This window comes from Pseudoliparis swirei, chromosome 14, assembly GCF_029220125.1.
Source record: "Pseudoliparis swirei isolate HS2019 ecotype Mariana Trench chromosome 14, NWPU_hadal_v1, whole genome shotgun sequence".
Lineage (NCBI taxonomy): Eukaryota > Metazoa > Chordata > Actinopteri > Perciformes > Liparidae > Pseudoliparis > Pseudoliparis swirei.
In genome coordinates, this window is record NC_079401.1 from 9,074,418 (window position 1) to 9,092,473 (window position 18,056).

Below are 18,056 nucleotides of genomic sequence, written 5' to 3' on the forward strand. Positions count from 1 at the left end.
AAATCCCTCCGTCACTTTCTTCGCGGTGCGCAGCCTGCAGAGGGCCGCGCTAATCCCATCGGAGGCTTCAGCTCCCTGCACCAACCCTCTAACCTCCCGGCTGCTGCTCCTCCGCCACGCACATTAGTGCCTTATTAAGAGCAACCGACTGAGCAACAATCCACTTACGCTCACATTCGGTGAGGCGCTCGACTACTTTGTGGCCTGACATCAATCTGGCCATCGGCCCAAGAAACTCCCGATGATCACGAAACCACGCCCGCAAGACAGAAGTTGAACGCTGACGTGCTTAAAAGTGCCGATTCATGCCGAGCGTGGTTATAGCGGGGGGGGGTGGGGGCGAGTCGCATCTCAATTGAATACAAATACCATGACATCAAGGTGTACATGTCCGCTGATGACTTTCAGGCTTTGCAGGCAGCGGCTAATTTAAGACAAATGGTTGTGTGAATCTCCCCCTGAGGCTGAACTCTGGCTCCAGGCCCCATGAGCCACTTCCCTTCTCACCAGCGCATCACACCACGTAATAAATGTGCGATGTGACCGATGAACTTTTTGAGTCTTAGTTCCTGGTTTCTCTGCAACAACCAGTGGCTTTACAGTGAGCTCTGTGGTCTCAAGCGGCCGTCATTTCTCCGCCTCGCAGGGCGTGAGACGTTTAAGCCTTTTAATAGCCCCCTGAGTAACGCTAAAGGAGTGTTTTGGCATGTGAAGAGTACGTTGGTGGAGCTTAAGACGAGCAGTTTGGCTGGACTACATTTACAACGGGGCTGTGAATGTGCTTGGATACGTGTGCGAGGACGCCAGAAGAAGCACTCTGCGGTACAAGTCTTTAGTAACAAATTCTTTTTATTACAACATTTCACGGTTTTCCATGTTCTGGTAATGGTTTGTGGCGGAGTAACATGAAAGCGAACAAATGGAATCAATTGCCTGGAATAATTTTTGCTTTCCCAGTTCCTCCTTTGAGACAATTCAGAGACGGATTGCAACACGGAAGCCATCGTGAAACTGACCGGAAGGCCGTTAAAATGAAACCGTTAACGAGGTCCCATTTGAGCGCCTCCCACATCTAGATGGAATCCATTTTTATCCTCGTGAACGTACAAACAAAAAAAAACACACCGTGAAAGACAACAGTATCAATTCTTTTTTTGGGGGGGGGGGGGGGGGGCATTTACATTTTGGCCAGCGTACAAACAAAAGTTGTGCATTTCCGAAAATTAGAAGACGAAAGAAACAATACCAACAACTTTTTAAAAAAAGAAGAAGCTTGACACCTCAGCTCGGGGCGCAGAAGCAGCCGCGCAGGAAGTTGGGTGTTGGTGGTGGCGTGAGTGTGAGGCGCCGGCGAGCTTCCCGGGACGCGGGCCCCGCCCCCTTGCTGAGACCGTTTTGACGCACACACCTTCCGCGGGTCCCCCCCCCCCCCCCCCTCCTCGGCCTCGCACAAATCCGCCCCATCCTTTAGGAAGACCCGCGTGAAGGCGGTTCACGGTTGGAATCCATTGAGGGGTTGGGGGGACGAGGCCCGGCCGCCACACGGCGAAAGCTGCAGCTCGGTTATTGTCGTCGTTTCATACTTTCGGTTACAAAGTTATACATCTAGGAGAAGTTTCTGAAAACAAGGCAATGCGGGACGAGGAAGAGGGGGTGTACAGTGCATGACGGGAGGGAGGGGCTTCACGCATTGTCGGCCTTCTCCTGTTCGATGGCTGTGGAAGGGGCGAGAGGGAAGGAGGTATGAGATTCCTGAGTCACGCTCTGCTTTTATACACAAGTAAAAAACACAGAAACAGTCAAGAGGAATGTGATGTAGCCCCTCCCCCTCCCCTCACACACACCACCCATGAAGGAATTTGAACATACCTTCTTGTGTAGGTAGGGGATTCTTCTCTTGGGTCTCTGTCTTCTTCAACTTGGACTTGTCGAAGGTGCTCACTTCTGAAATGTCGGGCTTGTCACTCATTGTTGCAGGTAGTCTGAAACAGCAGAGAGAGAGACGGCACTTTAACAGAAGGCACACGATATATATCCACCTAGTGGGTATTTATTAGGCTGTTAAAATAGTGATGGAGAAGCAGAGCCCAGCGGAGCATGAGGTTCACCCCGACTTCTTTTCGTATCAGTCTAAGGGCGTTGCCTGAATTTCAGTGGTCGAAAAAAAGAAAAAAAAACGCTTATTCACTCCAACTGCATGCGCACTCACACCGCGGACTACTTTCTCCCCCCCCCCAGCTAGTGTGCGTCCGCCCCTCCTTTTGTTCGCCCGCGGCTGGACGGACGCGTGATCTGCCTCCCGTTAGCCGACAGGAGGCGGGGGGGTCCAGACAATGAAGCCAGTCCAAAAAGGGTTCAGACCGCCACATTTACATAACAGGAGTCCTGCGATGGCAAAGAACAAAAAATAGGGGGGGGGGGCGTGGTTTGTGTGCAAATCTTCTTCTTAAAAAAGGTAACTATAGAGATAATAAATGACGTAATCTAGCTGTGAAGTATTGATTGAGAAGCGTCCACATGGAGGCTGCGTCTCCCCTGTGGGTTTCTGCTATCAGAGGGAACCAACGCCCAGATTGGCATGTTGCACGTTCACGTCATAGTCTTAAAATCCAAGTTAAAAAATATACCTGGGGGGAAAAAAAATACAAAACAACAAGCAGGCGCGTTGATGGCCGACTAAAAAAAAAGGGCATCCCTTGAATAACGGAACCGTTCAGCACGCGCACAGACGGCAACAAAGGGAATCGGCCGATATGCGTGAACGTGTCCTGACAAAGATACAGCTGATAATTAGCTTTATTAAAAGAGAGAAAACGAGCTGCATGCCCTCAGAACTAAAGGAACTCGTTCCTGGTTATGAATGCACGCGAGCGGCATCTCTGCATCACGTGTGTCACACAAAAGAAACGCTTTGTTGGAGGAGGCTTACCGAAGTGTTGGCTGATGGCTGGGTGGTGTCTTGGTCAGTGCGCTGCAGCAGTAGTGGCGCGTCTTTGCGCAAGCTTCTGATATAGTCAGAAATATGCTAATGACATCTGACATCACCAGCTCGCATCCTCCCGTGTCCCCCTGCTGGAGAGACGCGAGCCCTCCATCCTCCTGCGTGCTGCAAGCCAAACACTGAAGTAGACGACGAAGAAACCTAAAAGGAGCCTCGTGTCCTCAGGAGTGAAATGTAAATAAAATGACACTTTAGTTTTTCATCACTGTGTGGACGTTTTACTTGAAGCGGACGGTTATTTCAACTGCATTTGATGTGGAAAGGACTCTTTGATATATGTGGCACATTCCTTCATCAGCCTGCAGCTGCTCTGGCTGCAGTGGAGAAGCAGCGCCCCCTGGTGGCGGGGCGAGGTTCGTCCCCCAAAGCCTCAAGACTGAGGATGACGTTTCTATCGTCTTTCAATTCGGAGATTAGGTCATCTTGCATCAATATTGAGCAACTGATTGTTAGACGGTTCATTAGTGGAAGAAGCATTCAGATGAGTTACCAGTCAAATACAATTATGTAAATACCATCAAGTAAAAGCCCTGCATTCAAACACGTTTCACCTGTGTTTTATTTAAATTAAACTAATGTTTATGTAAAAGGTAACGTGTAATATAAGTATTAGAAAATGAAAAAAATCAAGGACAAGTATCTGAAAATAAGCTTTCAGTGCAGAAACTGCCAGAATTACGTGACATGTCCAAAGGATCCAGTTTTAAAGTGATTACAGCCACACCACTTAGTTTACACTGAAGATAAAACAAAACTATAATTTAATTCAACTTATACCAGAGGGGCATTATTTAGTTGCATATGGGGAAGTTTGGGATACTTGTCACAAGGTAATCCCAGCCATTGCTTTTACAAAAAAAGTACAACTTTTTGAAGACAATATTAAATTAATTTAATGTTGCTTTAGATTAAATGAGGAAAACAAAGATAATACATTGTCAAAAGCTTTATTGTCAAAGAAATGGCTCAAAGTGTTGCATATAAAACAAAATGGAATCACGCTTTTTCCACCAACCTTTTTTTTTTATCCACCTGCAGGCAAACAGTTAAACCTGCCTCATTGGAATTAAGTGACCCATTACAGCCACAATGACAATATATATCATGACACTTTAAGAAGCTTCGGGCTCAATTTGTTTTCATGACCTTTTGGAACAATGGGTGAAACACCCACCTACAACTCGAATCAGACACCCATCAACAGACCTGTCAGGAGTTTATAAAGATGCCTCTAAATCTATTAGTATTATAGCACAATGAACATAAAAAGGGCCGTCATGCAGACGAGCCGCCACTGGGGGCAGCAGAAGTTACACGGCCGAGGTCAGACGCCTCAGCGTCTCACAAAATTAAAAGTTATAATTTTACTCTCGTTTGGTCAGATCAACACACTAGTGGTGCAGCTTTAAACTGACAAATCATGAACTATTACAATCAATATAGCTAGTAAAGGGTTAGGCTATATTATGTTAATACTTGTAGCAGCTGTTACAGCAACACTGAGGGAGGGAAAGGTGCCATTTCATTACCCGTTTATATAATTGTGTAGCAGGCCAACATAATGCTTGTCGAATGACATCATGGAATGCTTCATTTCAAGTGAGTTCATTGTTATGAGGTACAAAAACATGTTTACAAAGTGGAGCCTTTGGTTAAAGTGAAGGCCAAGCCTCGGGGGACCAAGGCCGGCCGGACCGAAACATAGGAAGAAAAAGATACTCATAAATAGAAACTTGGTCTTCTGAGAATGAAATATTTCACGTCGTCTCCTGGGTGACAATGTCAAAGATAATGTGAGGGCGTGACCTTTAAGTAGTCACACGGGGTTGGTAAAAAACCATCAGGCCTTTATTCTGGAGGATATGTGGCAAAGAGGGCCAGCCGAGTGGCCCAACAGGGAGGGGGAGGGACGGAGGATACCCTCGTTCTTTACAAGGGTACGTGGCTGAAGAGGTAGGACACAGACTCGCCGTTGTGGGTTCTCCTGATCGCCTCCGCCAGGATGATGGCGATGTCGATGACCTGGAGGAAACCAGACAAACATGAGTGACATTAAACCGATTGCATGTCTGAGGTTAAAACATCTAAAAAAGGAAAGCACACAAGCCTGAGGTCCTCAAGTGACCTGGCATCTAGCTGTGTTGTAAGACACAACACAAAGGGCCTTGAAAACAAACAGCTATGTTAGAAACTCTGTGTGTGTGTGTGTGCATACCTGTATTTTTGGGCACGCCTTCATCTTCTCTTCCTGTGGGATGGTGTTGGTCACCACCACGGCCTCGAATGGGGCGCTGTTGATGCGCGAGATGGCCGGACCGGAGAAGATGCCGTGTGTGAGGATGGCGTAGACCTTCACCGCGCCAGCGTCGATCAGCCTAGAACAGGCATGAAAACGGGTCAGGGGTGAAAAAGGTGAGAAGGAAAGGCGCGCGGGGGGGGGGGGGGGCTGGTGACTTCCACAAACATCGATGTTGGACGTTGTATGATAATCTATAGGTCCTCCATTCTGACACCTAGTCAGTGATCGGGCCCTATAATAATAGTAATATTGTGTATAATATGGTCATTCATGAACCAACTTCCTTTTTTTTGGCGTGAACAAGTCTTCAAGTCTTGAGCTCTGCTGAGTCACGAGTCTGTTCCTTGAGTCTGTTCCTTGAGTCTGTTCTGCCTCTACCTGGTTGTCACGATCTTCTATACCATACCTGCCATAAATATAATGATACTGATTCAATAAAAACAGTATACCATAAATAAGACACTGGTATATTTATCTATAATAGTAATAAATAAAATATCTGTATGGTTCACTTTTTACCAACTTTTTCAACACTTAACAAATGGCAGTAATATTAGTATTAATACAGCCAGATATGAATGAAACTACATGGTTCCATCATAGCATTGATTATACACTATGAGGCCGTTAGTCTGTATCTGACCAGAGGATACACAGTTCATCAGGATGAGCAGCTCTAGAGTTACAGAACTTTACAGACTGAACTTAAACATTTCACTTCTGGCATCTTTTTTTATTTTTAAAGCCGAAAATTCCGCCACTTAACGGCCCTCTCTGTTAGCGCTGCGCAGTGTGTGCAGACAGCTTGACACGGAGCAGCGCGTGAGCTCTGATCCCGCGCTCTTTTAATGAAGTATCTAAACTAAAAATATGCTAAATCACATCGCTCTTAACGTACGGGTACTTTGTCAGTATCGCTACGTGCAGCGTGACAGCAGCAGATGTAGCGGACTAACATTCAAGCTAACCTGAAGCCCCCAAACGCTGTGGAGATCTTCACGCTGATTGGCCGAGACGCGACACGTCCCATCAAAGATGTTTTATTGCGAAGAGCACCACTCCACACTTACTCCGTGTCCCACTCCAATCTCATAAACGCCGGCCGGCCGATTGACCCACCCCCCCTACCCCAAAACAAAAACTCTTCGGATCTACACGATTCACGTAAGTCACCTATTTTGGTTTCAAAACGGCGAATTTCGCCGAAAGGTATGGGATTCTCATGCCTGCTAGAAGGAGAAACACATTTTTTTAAATCATGAATTAATTTTACTTGCATTGTAATCCATTCAATTATAAAACAGATTGATTGGATTCCTAGTCTTTCAATGCTTTACCACATAAAGTATGATCCAAGTTGAGTCGTCCTTAAGCTGTAGGACGGTGTGTTACAGCCATTTCAGGTAATAAGGCGAGCTAAAGAATCTGAATTTCAGAGAATAAAGTACATTATGAGAGTACAAATAAATAGTTGACTGTGGTATGCCAACGCGGTGTTAAGCGGTATGCCTCCTTTGTTCCCGGGACGCAGGAGAGCCACACACACAGTTGTGAAAAGGCCATGCCGGAGCAACAGAGGATCCCCTCACTGCAAGACATTTAAATGACACTGACTTGTCGGCGGCGTGGCAGATGGTTCCACAGGTGTCGGCCATGTCGTCCACCAGGATGGCAACGCGGTCCTTGACGTCACCGACCAGCACCATGCGGTCCACTTCGTTGGCCTTCTTCCTCTCTTTGTGGATGAGAGCAAAGTCCACGTTCAGCCGGTCGGCGATGGACGTCACGCTGGACGGAGAGACGAGGAGGGAGAGCCATTAGACACTGCTCGTCAAACAAGAGCGGTGTTGACGCTCCATTGGAGCTGCGGGAGGCAATGAGCTGGAGCAGCACGGCGCAACGTCTGCACGGCAACGCGGGTCTGCAGGCGTCTCCTTCAGCGAGCACCAGAGGCTCACAATTTAACGACAGCAACCTCACAGGTTCGTACCGTTTTGCTCCACCGGCATCCGGAGACACGACAATGCAGTTTTTCCATTCTGGGATATTTTCCCGTATCCATTGGAGCACGGCGGGCTCTGCGTAAAGGTTGTCTACGGCAATGTCGAAGAAACCCTGAAAGAGAGATAGAACCGTTACGGGCAACGTCGTGCAGGAATATGTGCATATCTCTATCCAGACCCTTTTAATAACATTTAACAAACCACACAACCATACACATATATCCAGTCTCTTAATTATGTCAATACTTCCTTATCCCAGTCTGTACCGTTATCACAACAGAAGGCCTTTTTATGACACCAAAATATTGTAAAATCAATGCATTCTTTGCCTACACTGTGATGTCTTATTGTCTCTGAAGTCTGACATAAGATAGCACTTTAAGATGGCTCTGCAGCTCCCTTTTGCCTCCAGAATCCAACCATATTACTTCATATAAGGTAACTTTCACTAGGTTTAGCTGTGCGCGACAGTGACGAGATGAAAACATGCAGTAGTTTGAGTGTGTAGGTTGCGTACTGACCTGGATCTGAGACGCGTGTAGATCCATGGTGATGATGTGGTCGGCCCCGGCGACAGACAACATGTTTGCCACCAGCTTGGCTGATATGGGCGCTCGACTCTGGGACAAGCATCAAGACACAGTCGCTTGAGGTAAGTAAGTAAGAAAAGAAATGTTGGAACTTTTACCAAAAAAAATTAAAGATCTGTTGTCAAAATAAAAATGGGACAGCCTTTGTTTGCCGAGGAAGAAGAGCCAAGTCCTGCTGAAAGAGTTTTTTTTGGAACTTTACGGTGCGTCAGTGTACAAATCTAGGCCGTGTCCACGTCAGGCTTCAGGGCCTGTTGACAAAACACTCCACTACCTGCAGATGGTGGCCGAGCTGTGCGAGAAAATATTTGTTTGGAGAGCAAGGTCGACGAGGCGCTTACATTTAAATGTTATCGCACACAGACAGGGGAATGAAATGTGAAGTGGACTTATTCAGGGGGTCAACTCGGTCCTGCAGGAAGCCTGCCGCACATTACTAAAATGTAAGTATGGATGTGGTGAATCTAAGTGTTTGCAGATCGTCGACCCTCGCATGCTGCATCGTCATGTGACTGTATTGAATAACGTTGGGCAGACGTCGGTGCTGACCAGTGGAGCCCTCGCGTTGCTTCATTTGGACCAGACTTGCTGTTGTCGTTGCACACATAACTGAGGCAACACCAGATAATGATTTACAAGATAAGCATGTTGTGTGAAACCGTTTCAGATTTTCAAGACTACACCGTGTACGTTCTCCTGTTAACACTGCAGTGTGAAGAAGAAGAAGGTCACCTGCAGCGCTGCAGTGGAAATACCAACCGTCATTATATCTTTAAAGGGTGCGGAAACAGTGAAGTATATAAACATTTACTAAATGCTTTATAACCAATGTTTGAAGCTGGAAGGACATTGTCATTTTTCTTTCAAGTAGAGTAGTTATAACATCTACGAGGACACATATATTACTATAATTGTACATTATGTGTTTATACAATAGCATCTAATAGTAGGAGGAGTTACAGTTGTTGAAACATTAATAACCACTTGTATCTGCTTCGAGTAAAAGTAAATTATAGTGTTGTAAATGATTTGTTAGGCGTTAATAAATGCTGAGGTGGTGACTTATGAATGTGTGTAATCAATACAAGTATGAGCAGAGGATTAAACAGAACAATGGTTTTGTAGTGATGATGATGAAGCTGCGTTTCTACCTTGTCCTTTTTGTCCTGCCGGGCGTAGGGGAAGCAGGGGATGACGGCCGTGACGCGGGACGAGGAGGCGATCTTACACGCGTTTATCATGATGAGCAGCTCCATCAGGTTGTCGTTGATTTCCCCGCAGCCGCTCTGCACGATGTACACGTCCTCGCCGCGCACGCTCTCCCCGATTTCCACACTGCGTGGACGACAGGAAGGGGAACATGACAGCTTCAAGGTTCTCAGGCAGGGAAATGGAGCCGGGAAACTTCAGCACCACATTTTAAGAGAAACCTTTCCAAATGTAAACGTCATACACTTTCTAATCAAGTGTGTCGAGCCCAGGTGTAAAGTTATGGCCGACAGAACGTCAAGAAACAAGTTTGGGGCCGACACCCTCCGCCTATCTGAGAGCCTGTGGGAAAAACCGTAAGGAGGTAAAAACTGCCAGACAGTCAACCAGCCACAGCATGTGTGAAACATTCCTCTGTGGGGGGATGACCATGTGATCACTGTAAAGGGGAACAGTATATGCGGTCACAAGACCTGCAGTGTCGTTTTAGACCTGCACGTACACAGCATAGCGCCGCTCGTATCGTTTGAACACGCATTACAGCGCGCTCATATGAGACCAAAGTTTAAGCAAACAACTAAAGTCAACGACGTGGCTAATTCAGATTGTTTTGACACAAATAAATATTATTTTACTCAGCTATTATTGCAATTCATAGTTTTGTCGGACGGCAACAACAAGCTAATATTTGGCATTTAATTGAAAAGTTACTCAAACAAGTTAAAAAAATGTTTTAAATAGTTGCCAATGCATTGAGTACATTTGTGTCCATATCAGAGACTCTGCTGAAAGAAACGTTCCCTGTGCCACGGACACATTTTGGTCAGCACCAACAGAGTGTCGTGTTTCAATACTCTGATAGTTTTCTATTCTGCAGCTGAAGTGGGGAAAGAAAACCTGGCCGGACAGCCACCAGTGACCAGAACATTTCCTGCAACAGATGCCGACAGTAAAACCGCAGTGGAACAACACAGGACGCAAAAGGTGACGGCTTCAATACAGAGAAGGGAAAAAATACTCATGAACTCCCTGACATCTGGGATACATTGACAACTCACCGCCCTTTGGTCAGAGTCCTGCTACGTTTCAATATAATGTCTTGATATCTACAATCAATCTGGACCACTGCCTGTCACCAGAGAAAACATTTTTCAGTGTTTTAAGTCTTTCTTTGTACATTCTCCCTGCGCTAACGTACGAAACGGGTTTCCCAGGAATCCACTCCCTCTGCATTGGTCCTTGGCAATACCGGCATCGGCGCTGAGGGGAGAGCTGTTATTAGTGTATCGCTCGCACCTCCTTGTTTGTCTGTGAGAACGAGAAAATAATCTTTGTTTTGCGCAGCGCGTCGCCCAAACAGCTGGGTTCCCAAGAGAGAAACCAGCGCACAGATAATCAGAGTTTCCCCCTGGATTTTTAGAGTTGTGGGTGTAAACATCAACTGCAGAGTCTTTGGAGGCAAAGGGGTCAAGAAAACTTTGCGCACCGCGTTTTAACGGATTAAATTCAAAAGGAACGATTACAAAACAAGGCATCCCATCTGGTGGATGCTTTTACCCAGAGTGCATCACAAAACAGCGAGTGCATCAGTGAGCGACCACGACGACGTTGACGCTGTGCTCACTGAGCCACACCGATGCAGTGCGTGGTCCTGTCAGGCTGAATCAAAGCAAACACAAGCTATGGTGGCGTGCAGTTAGTAATTATACTCGTGGTGAGCTTGGCTGCTTTGCAAAGGAGCACAAATACAGCGCATGTGACTTCTGCTAACTTCCCCTGCGATACAGGAAGTAATGAGAGCGGCCCACGCACGCGTTTTTCTATATAATAATTATTATTATAATCTATTCTTATAGGATCCTCAGAGACAACTTTTGACTGCAACACCTGTTATGGTTGACGTCAGATGCGTACACTAGTGTTAAATCATGTGTAGCAACGACTATCTATAACAGGTGTCACGATTACATTGAAATAGAATCCATCTATCTAGGAAGAAGGCATGAAAAAAAAGGTGTAACGTCAATTTCTGCATACGCCATCTGTTCTCAATTCAGAACTAGCTCACAGTCGACATGTTAACGCGTGCATTCAACAAAAAGCTTCATTTACTCGTTTAAAAAAAAGTTACTTTACATAACTAGTTAGTTGAGACGGATGATGGGGGGAGGAGGGACACGACTGATACACCAAACCTGGCTTCTTCCACAGTCCCCCATCACACGGGCCGTTAGCGTAGCTAGCATCATACGCACCGAACACAATATAACGCAGTAGGTTTCTTTTGTTTACGGTTTAGAGTATTACAAAAAACTCTCCGGTGCACAATTAAAGTGCGATGAGAGCGGAGAAAGCTGTCCGGGAAAGGAGGCCACATGGTGTGTTTACATGTGGCTAGCTAGTCACGTGTGCACTTTACAGCCCGCTGAATAGTAAACTATTGTTAGCCTCAAGCTAACCAAACCCACATGGAGTAGTAGCTATAGCAACAGAAAACCTCGTTCCTCGCGATTGTCGAAAAGTAGAAAAAAACGAGGTTTCTAAGTCCACTTTGTTGGTATTTCTGGTCTACTTGCCATGTCTCCTGGTTGCTGAATTTTTTCGTGACGACTTTCCCCAGCTCCAGTCCGAGCCGATCGGCCACTTTCTGGGACAGATCGTGGTGCGAGCTCCCGCTAAAAAGCACGATGTTCGGCATGTCGGGGAAGGAAGGAAAACAACAAAAACAACCTCCCGCTTTCAGCACGGTTAAGAAAAAAGGGAAGGAGAGTAAAGAATAACCGACGGGTCGCCCGACTTAAGGCGAATTGTGAAAATGGGTGCGAAATAGCGTGCTAATGCTGCAGCCGTGGCAGCGCAGTGGTGCAGCGCTGGGGCCAGAGTGCTGAGGAACTAGCAGGTCCGCGTTAGCATGGGGAAGGGGCGGTGCCCTGCGCTGATTGGTCGGTGGAGCAGTCCACTGACACGTGCACACTTATTACGTGCTGCGCGTGTTGTTTATCGTTCCTAAACACAGCGAGTCTATTTCTAAGATTAACATTGTAATCTCCTTTTTAAAAATGCATTTATGCGTGGATGTACTTTTTTCTTTCTTTTTTTCACAAGCGTAATTTATATTCCTGATGTTTTATTATTTTATGTTGTATTTTTTTAAATTTGTTGTCTCTTTGTTGCGTGGCTATTTGTATCGTAATAAACACTTTGGAGCTATATAGAGAATTTTAAGGATGTTGATTTGTTTAAAAAAACATCTAATTTATTATTATATATATATATATATATATATATATATATATATATCAAAGCATTTTGTGATATTATAGTATTTTGTATTCATCTGTGATCCTGCACATGTTATACCTATAATATTTTTCTATTTATCCTCCTCCCCTTAGCTTATTCTTATTTCATGGAAGAGGAAGAATGCATTGCTTGTATCTAACTTTCCAGCTTGTTATAATACCATTTGTTGTTTTTCTTAGTCTTCCGTAATCCCAAACTAAACATCTTTGAGTTGTTGGACATTTTAATATTTCAGCTTGAGTTTTTGGAGATAATAATGGGAATTTGATTTACTGTTGTGTGTTGCTTTGGAGATCACCTGATAGCTGCTGCGTTAAACACTTGTGATATTGGCTCTTGTAATTAGATTTTCCACTCAGAGAAGTCAGCTGAGACTTGGAGCCCTTTCGTTTCAGTGGTGACACACTTTCTACCATCATCGCTGTCATGTGCCGGGCAGATAACTGTTCTTCACACTCAGCTCATGTCAGAAAGTGGAAGGTTTGCATCGGAGATATGCACAAGGAGGGTTTCTCACATGAAGCAGCTGTCCCATCTTTCTAAATACTTTCAGGTATTCAACTATTTGCACTTGCATTCGCTCACATGGACTTTGATAAATCATTGACCTGAAGAGACAGATTGCCAAAACTCGGCCATACTGTTACGAATTGAGAGGAGACTCCTAACTGTAAATGTCCTGATGAGTGATTAGAACATCTTTTAATTGTGAGTGTATCTGCTGAACTGGTTTCAACCAGACGGCTTTGGTATTGATGTGAAAAACTCCCTGAAATGGAACACTGAACATTTACAAATCATTTTTTTTAAATAGCTTTTATATGTGACCAGAAAGAAATAACACAACAGCAGATCATTGTATTTTTCAGAAATATATTTTATAGATGTCAGAGATGAAATGTCCAAAGCGTAGGTCCCAAAGAAAGATACAATTTTTCATCAATAGAGACAAACAACAAACAAAAAATAACGGTTTTTTATCCATTTACATGTAAACCAAGAATTGCTCTTGAGCCACAGTGGTTATATATATATTTATATATATATATGTAAATATATAACTGGCCGAGGTGGGTGTGACAATCAAACGACGTTGCCCTTTTCTCCAAACCTTTCCCAAACCGATATTCGCCATCATCTCCACCGTAGTAGTGCCCCTTCAAAGATCTTTGAAAGATGAACATTCTTTGGGAGAGTCTTGTGAAGTTGTGGGTGCATGGCAGAGGTTTGGCTGAGCATGTTTCTCTCTAACACAGTCAATACATGTTGGAAGTGCTGAATCATGTTCAAATCACTTATTGGAAATGATATTCAATAAGAACAATATCAAAATGTTTTCTCAGTGGAGTAGTTTTGGACAAAGTCTCTTGAGTTGTTTTTCGAACCACAGAGGAAGAAAACCGCCCTGCCTGTTGCTCTTGGGAGTTGTCATGTGTTATTTCTTCTTCTTCTCCTCCTCCTCCTCCACCTCCTCCTTCTTCTTCTTCTTTTTCTTCTAAGTCCTCCAGTGTTCTTCTTCTTTTGTGCAAATACATTTTTGTTACATAGACAAGCAGGCATGCTGACTCACAAACCATGCAAAGAGTTAAAGTTGGCGCGAGCAGATGGCAGCAAAATAGAAAGAAAGAGTCGTGTTAAAGTTTCAACAAAAAAAAGACATTAAAATTAAAAAAGTTAAGCCAAATTAAACGAGTAACAAGTGGAATGTTTTGTTAGAGATGACAAAAATCAGTCTAAAATTTTACAAGTTTCTAAAATGATAATTTAAACATGAGAGTTGTCTTTAAATCAGGTGGAACAAAGCAGTTGACTGATGGGGATAATTTCAACGTCGTACTGGTGTCAGATCAGTTGAATTGAAGCGGGGAAATGGGAAGAAGGAGACACCGATGCCATGGACACCTAAACATTATAGTGTAACACACTCTCAGGAAGAGACATCTAAATCACCGGCTGATGTTTCTTCCTCCTCGTACTCGTTCAAAACTCCACTTCCTTTGACACCCGTGTCTCCTCCTCCTCTTTTTCCCGCCGAGAAAAACTCAGCTAGCTACATAAAACGGCCTCGAAACCCTCTCTTTGGGATGCGTGATGTTGTCACAGTCGAAAGGTAAGTGCATTATCGCCCGACGCACGAGAGGAAAAATGTATCAGTTAGGCAACGAAGTGATCAAACGTTTTACTCTGAAGGCATTCAAAAGTCAATCGCAGTGGCGCTCGACGACCTCGTCTCACTGGAGGGCGACTTGAAAACCGCAGTCGACGACGAGTGAAATACGCTGCTATCTTTTCCCCTTGCGTTGAAGTTCATGGAGTCATATCGTACACAGTTCTGTTTTTTACACTCACAATATCATAGCTGTCATTTAGTTAGAGTACATTTATAAATTTTCCATATACAAATCTTCTATAAACAGTTACATGTTATAAATACACGATTGATGAAAATGCAGAAGGGCCGAGAGAGCCCGTAGAAAGAAAGAAAGAAATAAAGAGTTGCTCCTTATTTTTGATAAATACAAGAAAGAAAGTGTTGAAGAAGTGACAATAGTACTAAGTTGGTGAATGGCAGCCCTATAACTATCCAGAAAACGGATAAAAACACGGAACAAAATCTATGGATGAAAAGTTAGAAAAATAATCTTATACAATAAAAAATAAAAAGTGGACACGCTTACCAAACAGTTTTTTTTTTATATTGTAAAATCGACAACTTGATGTGGAAATCATACATGTAGATACAAACAGGCAGCACTCGATTGCTGCCCCTCAAAATATATTCAATTCAATATACATGTACCAATGTTGCGCTCACACCGGCAACCAAGGTAGTTGCCAACCGGCCGATCGGCACCAAAACGCTCACTCCGATGCGTGAGGATCAAATCAGTAAACATTGAACTGGGTACTGGGAGCCTTTTTTTCTGAAAGGGCCAATACGAGAAAATGTTTGTGCACTTGCCGGCTAAGTGGAGTGAAAGTATTACTGTAAATGCAAAAACTCATGCTTTGGCTTTTCTTGCTTGGCTTTCCTCTTTTGGATAACATTCACGAAAATCTTGCAAAAAGAAAACGTCCGGTGTCTCCGCTCCTCCAACGCCGTGCTTCATGTCTACAAAGCAACGGCTTCAGTTAAAGGGAAGCTACATCAAAGGCTGAACCTTTTTTTGGACAGTTTTCAATCCGATTTCCATTGTTTGTTTGAAGGTCTCCGTGTCCTGCGCCAGCTTTCTACTGAAGCTGGCAACTACCTTTTTTCTTTTTTTTACAAAGCGGGTTATCTTTTGTCAATTTTGTGTTTTACAGAAAAATAGATCCATCCAAAAGTAAAGTAACTCTTCACGAGAGAGGCTGTGAGACGCATAAAGGTTGTCGTCGTCACGTTCGTAAACATGCTGAAAGATTGTTTGCTTTATTTTTGTCATTCTCGCCCCCCCCCCCACCCCCACCCTACCCCTCCTCGCACCTCGATTCCTCGGCGAGAGAAATCTCTTCTTTTTTTTGTTTTTTTACTTAAGGCAATCTTTTCCTGAACAATCCTGAAATCCAGCGGACCCTCACCAAGGCACTCCTCTCACTCGTCGACCCCGCCGACAGCAGGCCGGTCCGGCGAGGTGACGGTCTCGTAATCAAATCTTTGCAAAGGCCGACTCAAACTTCGGGCTTACCAAAGTCCACAGTGAACGCATCGTATCATATAATAGTATCTCGGTCGGGAAAAGAGAAAAAAAGAAACTCCCGAGCTGCGATTGGCGGCTGGGAACGTCTGCCGTCCCATCGGCGTCCTCGGGGGCCAGAGGTCAGCCGTGTAAAGCGCCGCATGTTTCTGCGGTTCATCGCGCCGGTCCGCGGTCGAGACCGGATCTCGGCCCCCGACTCCAAATACGCTCGCCCTCTCCCCGCTGCCTCGGTCACTTGGTTAGCCGCCGTGGGCCGACGGTGGGGGCAACGGCGGCTAACAGAGAGAAAGAAAAGAGTGTCTCTGAGCGAGTGCCGCCAAGCAGCGCTGTTATGTCTAATTTTTTTTTTCAATTCAGTCCTCTTGTCTCCTGATTGGCTCCCTACTCTGAGGCTGAGCCCACCCCCTCTCCCTCGTTTTTTCTTTGGCCGAGGGGCCGCCAATCAATGCGACTGACGTGGTGAGTGGGGTTCGGGGGAACTAAATGAAGGGAAGCAGTCGAGACTCTTCTCCGGAGAGGTCAATGGTAACAGTGTGACACCCTCGTGTTTCCCTCGGTTACAGCGGTTCCTCCTCTTCCATGGGTTCCTCCTCTGGCCTGCTGGACACAAAGACATGAGATGAGACCTCAAGCTGCTGCTCCTCCCTCTGTTTGTAGAGCGAGTACAGCAACTCAGAAATGTTCCACTCTTTTTGACCTTTCAAACTTCTTTAGCTACGATGTTTATTTGGCATTTTTGAGAGGATCCTGTGTAGTGTAGGTGTCGGTACAAACCTCTAATAACCAGTGTTGGGCAAGTTACTGAAAATTAGTAATTAGTTACAGTTACTAGTTACTTCTTTTAAAAGTAATTTAATTACTTTACCAGTTACTGTATATCAAAAGTAATTAGTTACTAGGGAAAGTAACTTTTAAGTTACTTTTATGTCTGCTTTTTTAATGTAATGAACAGTACTGAACAGTCAAACACAATAAACATATTTTTTAGACCTATTTATTGCAATCAACAGGGCAACAGGCCTCATCTCAAGTCTCATCTCTCACCTCTGACCAGTAGCCACAACATTGCTAGCTCTCAAACCAGTTATTGTACCTCAAGAGGAGAAGCTTCTCAAACTTTTGATCTAAGAGCCTATTCCTCTTTGGAGAGAGAATCAGGTTCCCAAGGCTAAAGAGTCTTTCCACTGGCGCACTGGATGGAGTGGTTGCATTATATTTAAGTGATACTTTCTTTATAATGGGAAACTGATTCAGAGCATCCATCCCTGTGGCTCCTGATTTAAAGTAATCAGCTACTTCATTTTCAACAGAGACATAGGCATCCTCCTCACTCTCATCAAAGCTAAAGAATTCAATCACACAGTGTGGCACCGTGCATGCTGGTCGAGGGGGCGTGCCTGTGATTGGCGGAGTAGAGGGGAGGCGGGGTTAACCTGTCGGAAAACGGGAGTTAAGGGTGGTTGACGGGAACCGTTGTTGTTGATGTTCGAGCTGCTGAGCTGAGAGGAGCACGCTGTCTGTGTTGGTGGATGCCCAATAAAGTCAGAATTAATAACGTCGTCCCGTCTCCGTGTCATCAGTGCCATAACGTCCGAGACGTTACAATATCATTGCGCCACCAAGGTCCTGCGATGTCGGATCAGAAGCAGCTAAAGTAGGCCTATCTTGTCTTCTTGTCTGCAAGTGTTCATTTTTCACAAAAGAGAGTAACGCGAGTAACAAACTCATTTAAATTTCAGTAATTGTAACTGCGTTAATTGATTAAAAAAAATACTTCGTTACATGCTCGTTACCGCGAAAAGTTACTCCCAACACTGCTAATAACAAAGGCTATGTTTGACTTAATTTAGACTGAACTCTAGAACTTTTTTTTTTACAGTTCTGGAGTTGAGTAATAAATAAACTAGGGCTGTGAAACGATTAAAAATTTTAATCGGGTTAATCACAGGTTTTTGTGGATTAATCATGATT

At 44.6% G+C, this 18,056-nt stretch overlaps 3 protein-coding genes across 9 annotated transcripts in view; all 3 read right to left on the reverse strand.

Annotated features, from left to right (window-relative positions):
* Positions 1 to 831: 831 nt before the first annotated feature.
* On the reverse strand, positions 832 to 3,037 carry LOC130204382 (thymosin beta-12-like). Its single transcript, XM_056431095.1, has 3 exons — positions 2,930 to 3,037; positions 1,870 to 1,982; positions 832 to 1,715 (listed from the first exon to the last, which is right to left on the reverse strand). Exons 2-3 carry the CDS (start codon positions 1,967 to 1,969, stop codon positions 1,684 to 1,686), a joined length of 132 nt encoding a protein of 43 aa, XP_056287070.1. The 5' UTR covers positions 1,970 to 1,982; positions 2,930 to 3,037; the 3' UTR covers positions 832 to 1,683.
* An 895-nt stretch (positions 3,038 to 3,932) lies between these two features.
* LOC130204381 (ribose-phosphate pyrophosphokinase 2) lies at positions 3,933 to 11,980 on the reverse strand. Of its 3 annotated transcripts, XM_056431092.1 has the most exons (7): positions 11,679 to 11,979; positions 9,045 to 9,228; positions 7,825 to 7,923; positions 7,291 to 7,415; positions 6,915 to 7,088; positions 5,217 to 5,376; positions 3,933 to 5,023 (listed from the first exon to the last, which is right to left on the reverse strand). In XM_056431092.1, exons 1-7 carry the CDS (start codon positions 11,798 to 11,800, stop codon positions 4,931 to 4,933), a joined length of 957 nt encoding a protein of 318 aa, XP_056287067.1. In that variant the 5' UTR covers positions 11,801 to 11,979; the 3' UTR covers positions 3,933 to 4,930. The 3 variants fall into 3 exon arrangements, with proteins under 3 accessions (XP_056287067.1, XP_056287069.1, XP_056287068.1); XM_056431094.1 differs by lacking the exon at positions 11,679 to 11,979 and having other exon boundaries at positions 7,825 to 7,949; positions 9,045 to 9,125; XM_056431093.1 differs by lacking the exons at positions 3,933 to 5,023; positions 5,217 to 5,376 and adding an exon at positions 5,418 to 5,706 and having other exon boundaries at positions 11,679 to 11,980.
* Positions 11,981 to 13,261: 1,281 nt separating this feature from the next.
* Positions 13,262 to 18,056, reverse strand: part of LOC130204241 (histone deacetylase 4-like) — a 46,114-nt gene continuing 41,319 nt past the window's right edge. For 4 of the 5 annotated variants that reach the window (XM_056430799.1, XM_056430801.1, XM_056430798.1 and 1 more), the window contains exon 27: positions 13,262 to 16,685. In XM_056430799.1, the coding sequence (XP_056286774.1) occupies positions 16,643 to 16,685 (43 nt within the window). In that variant the 3' untranslated portion in view covers positions 13,262 to 16,642. The remainder of the gene's footprint in view (positions 16,686 to 18,056) is intronic. The other variant, XM_056430802.1, reaches the window with a different exon arrangement.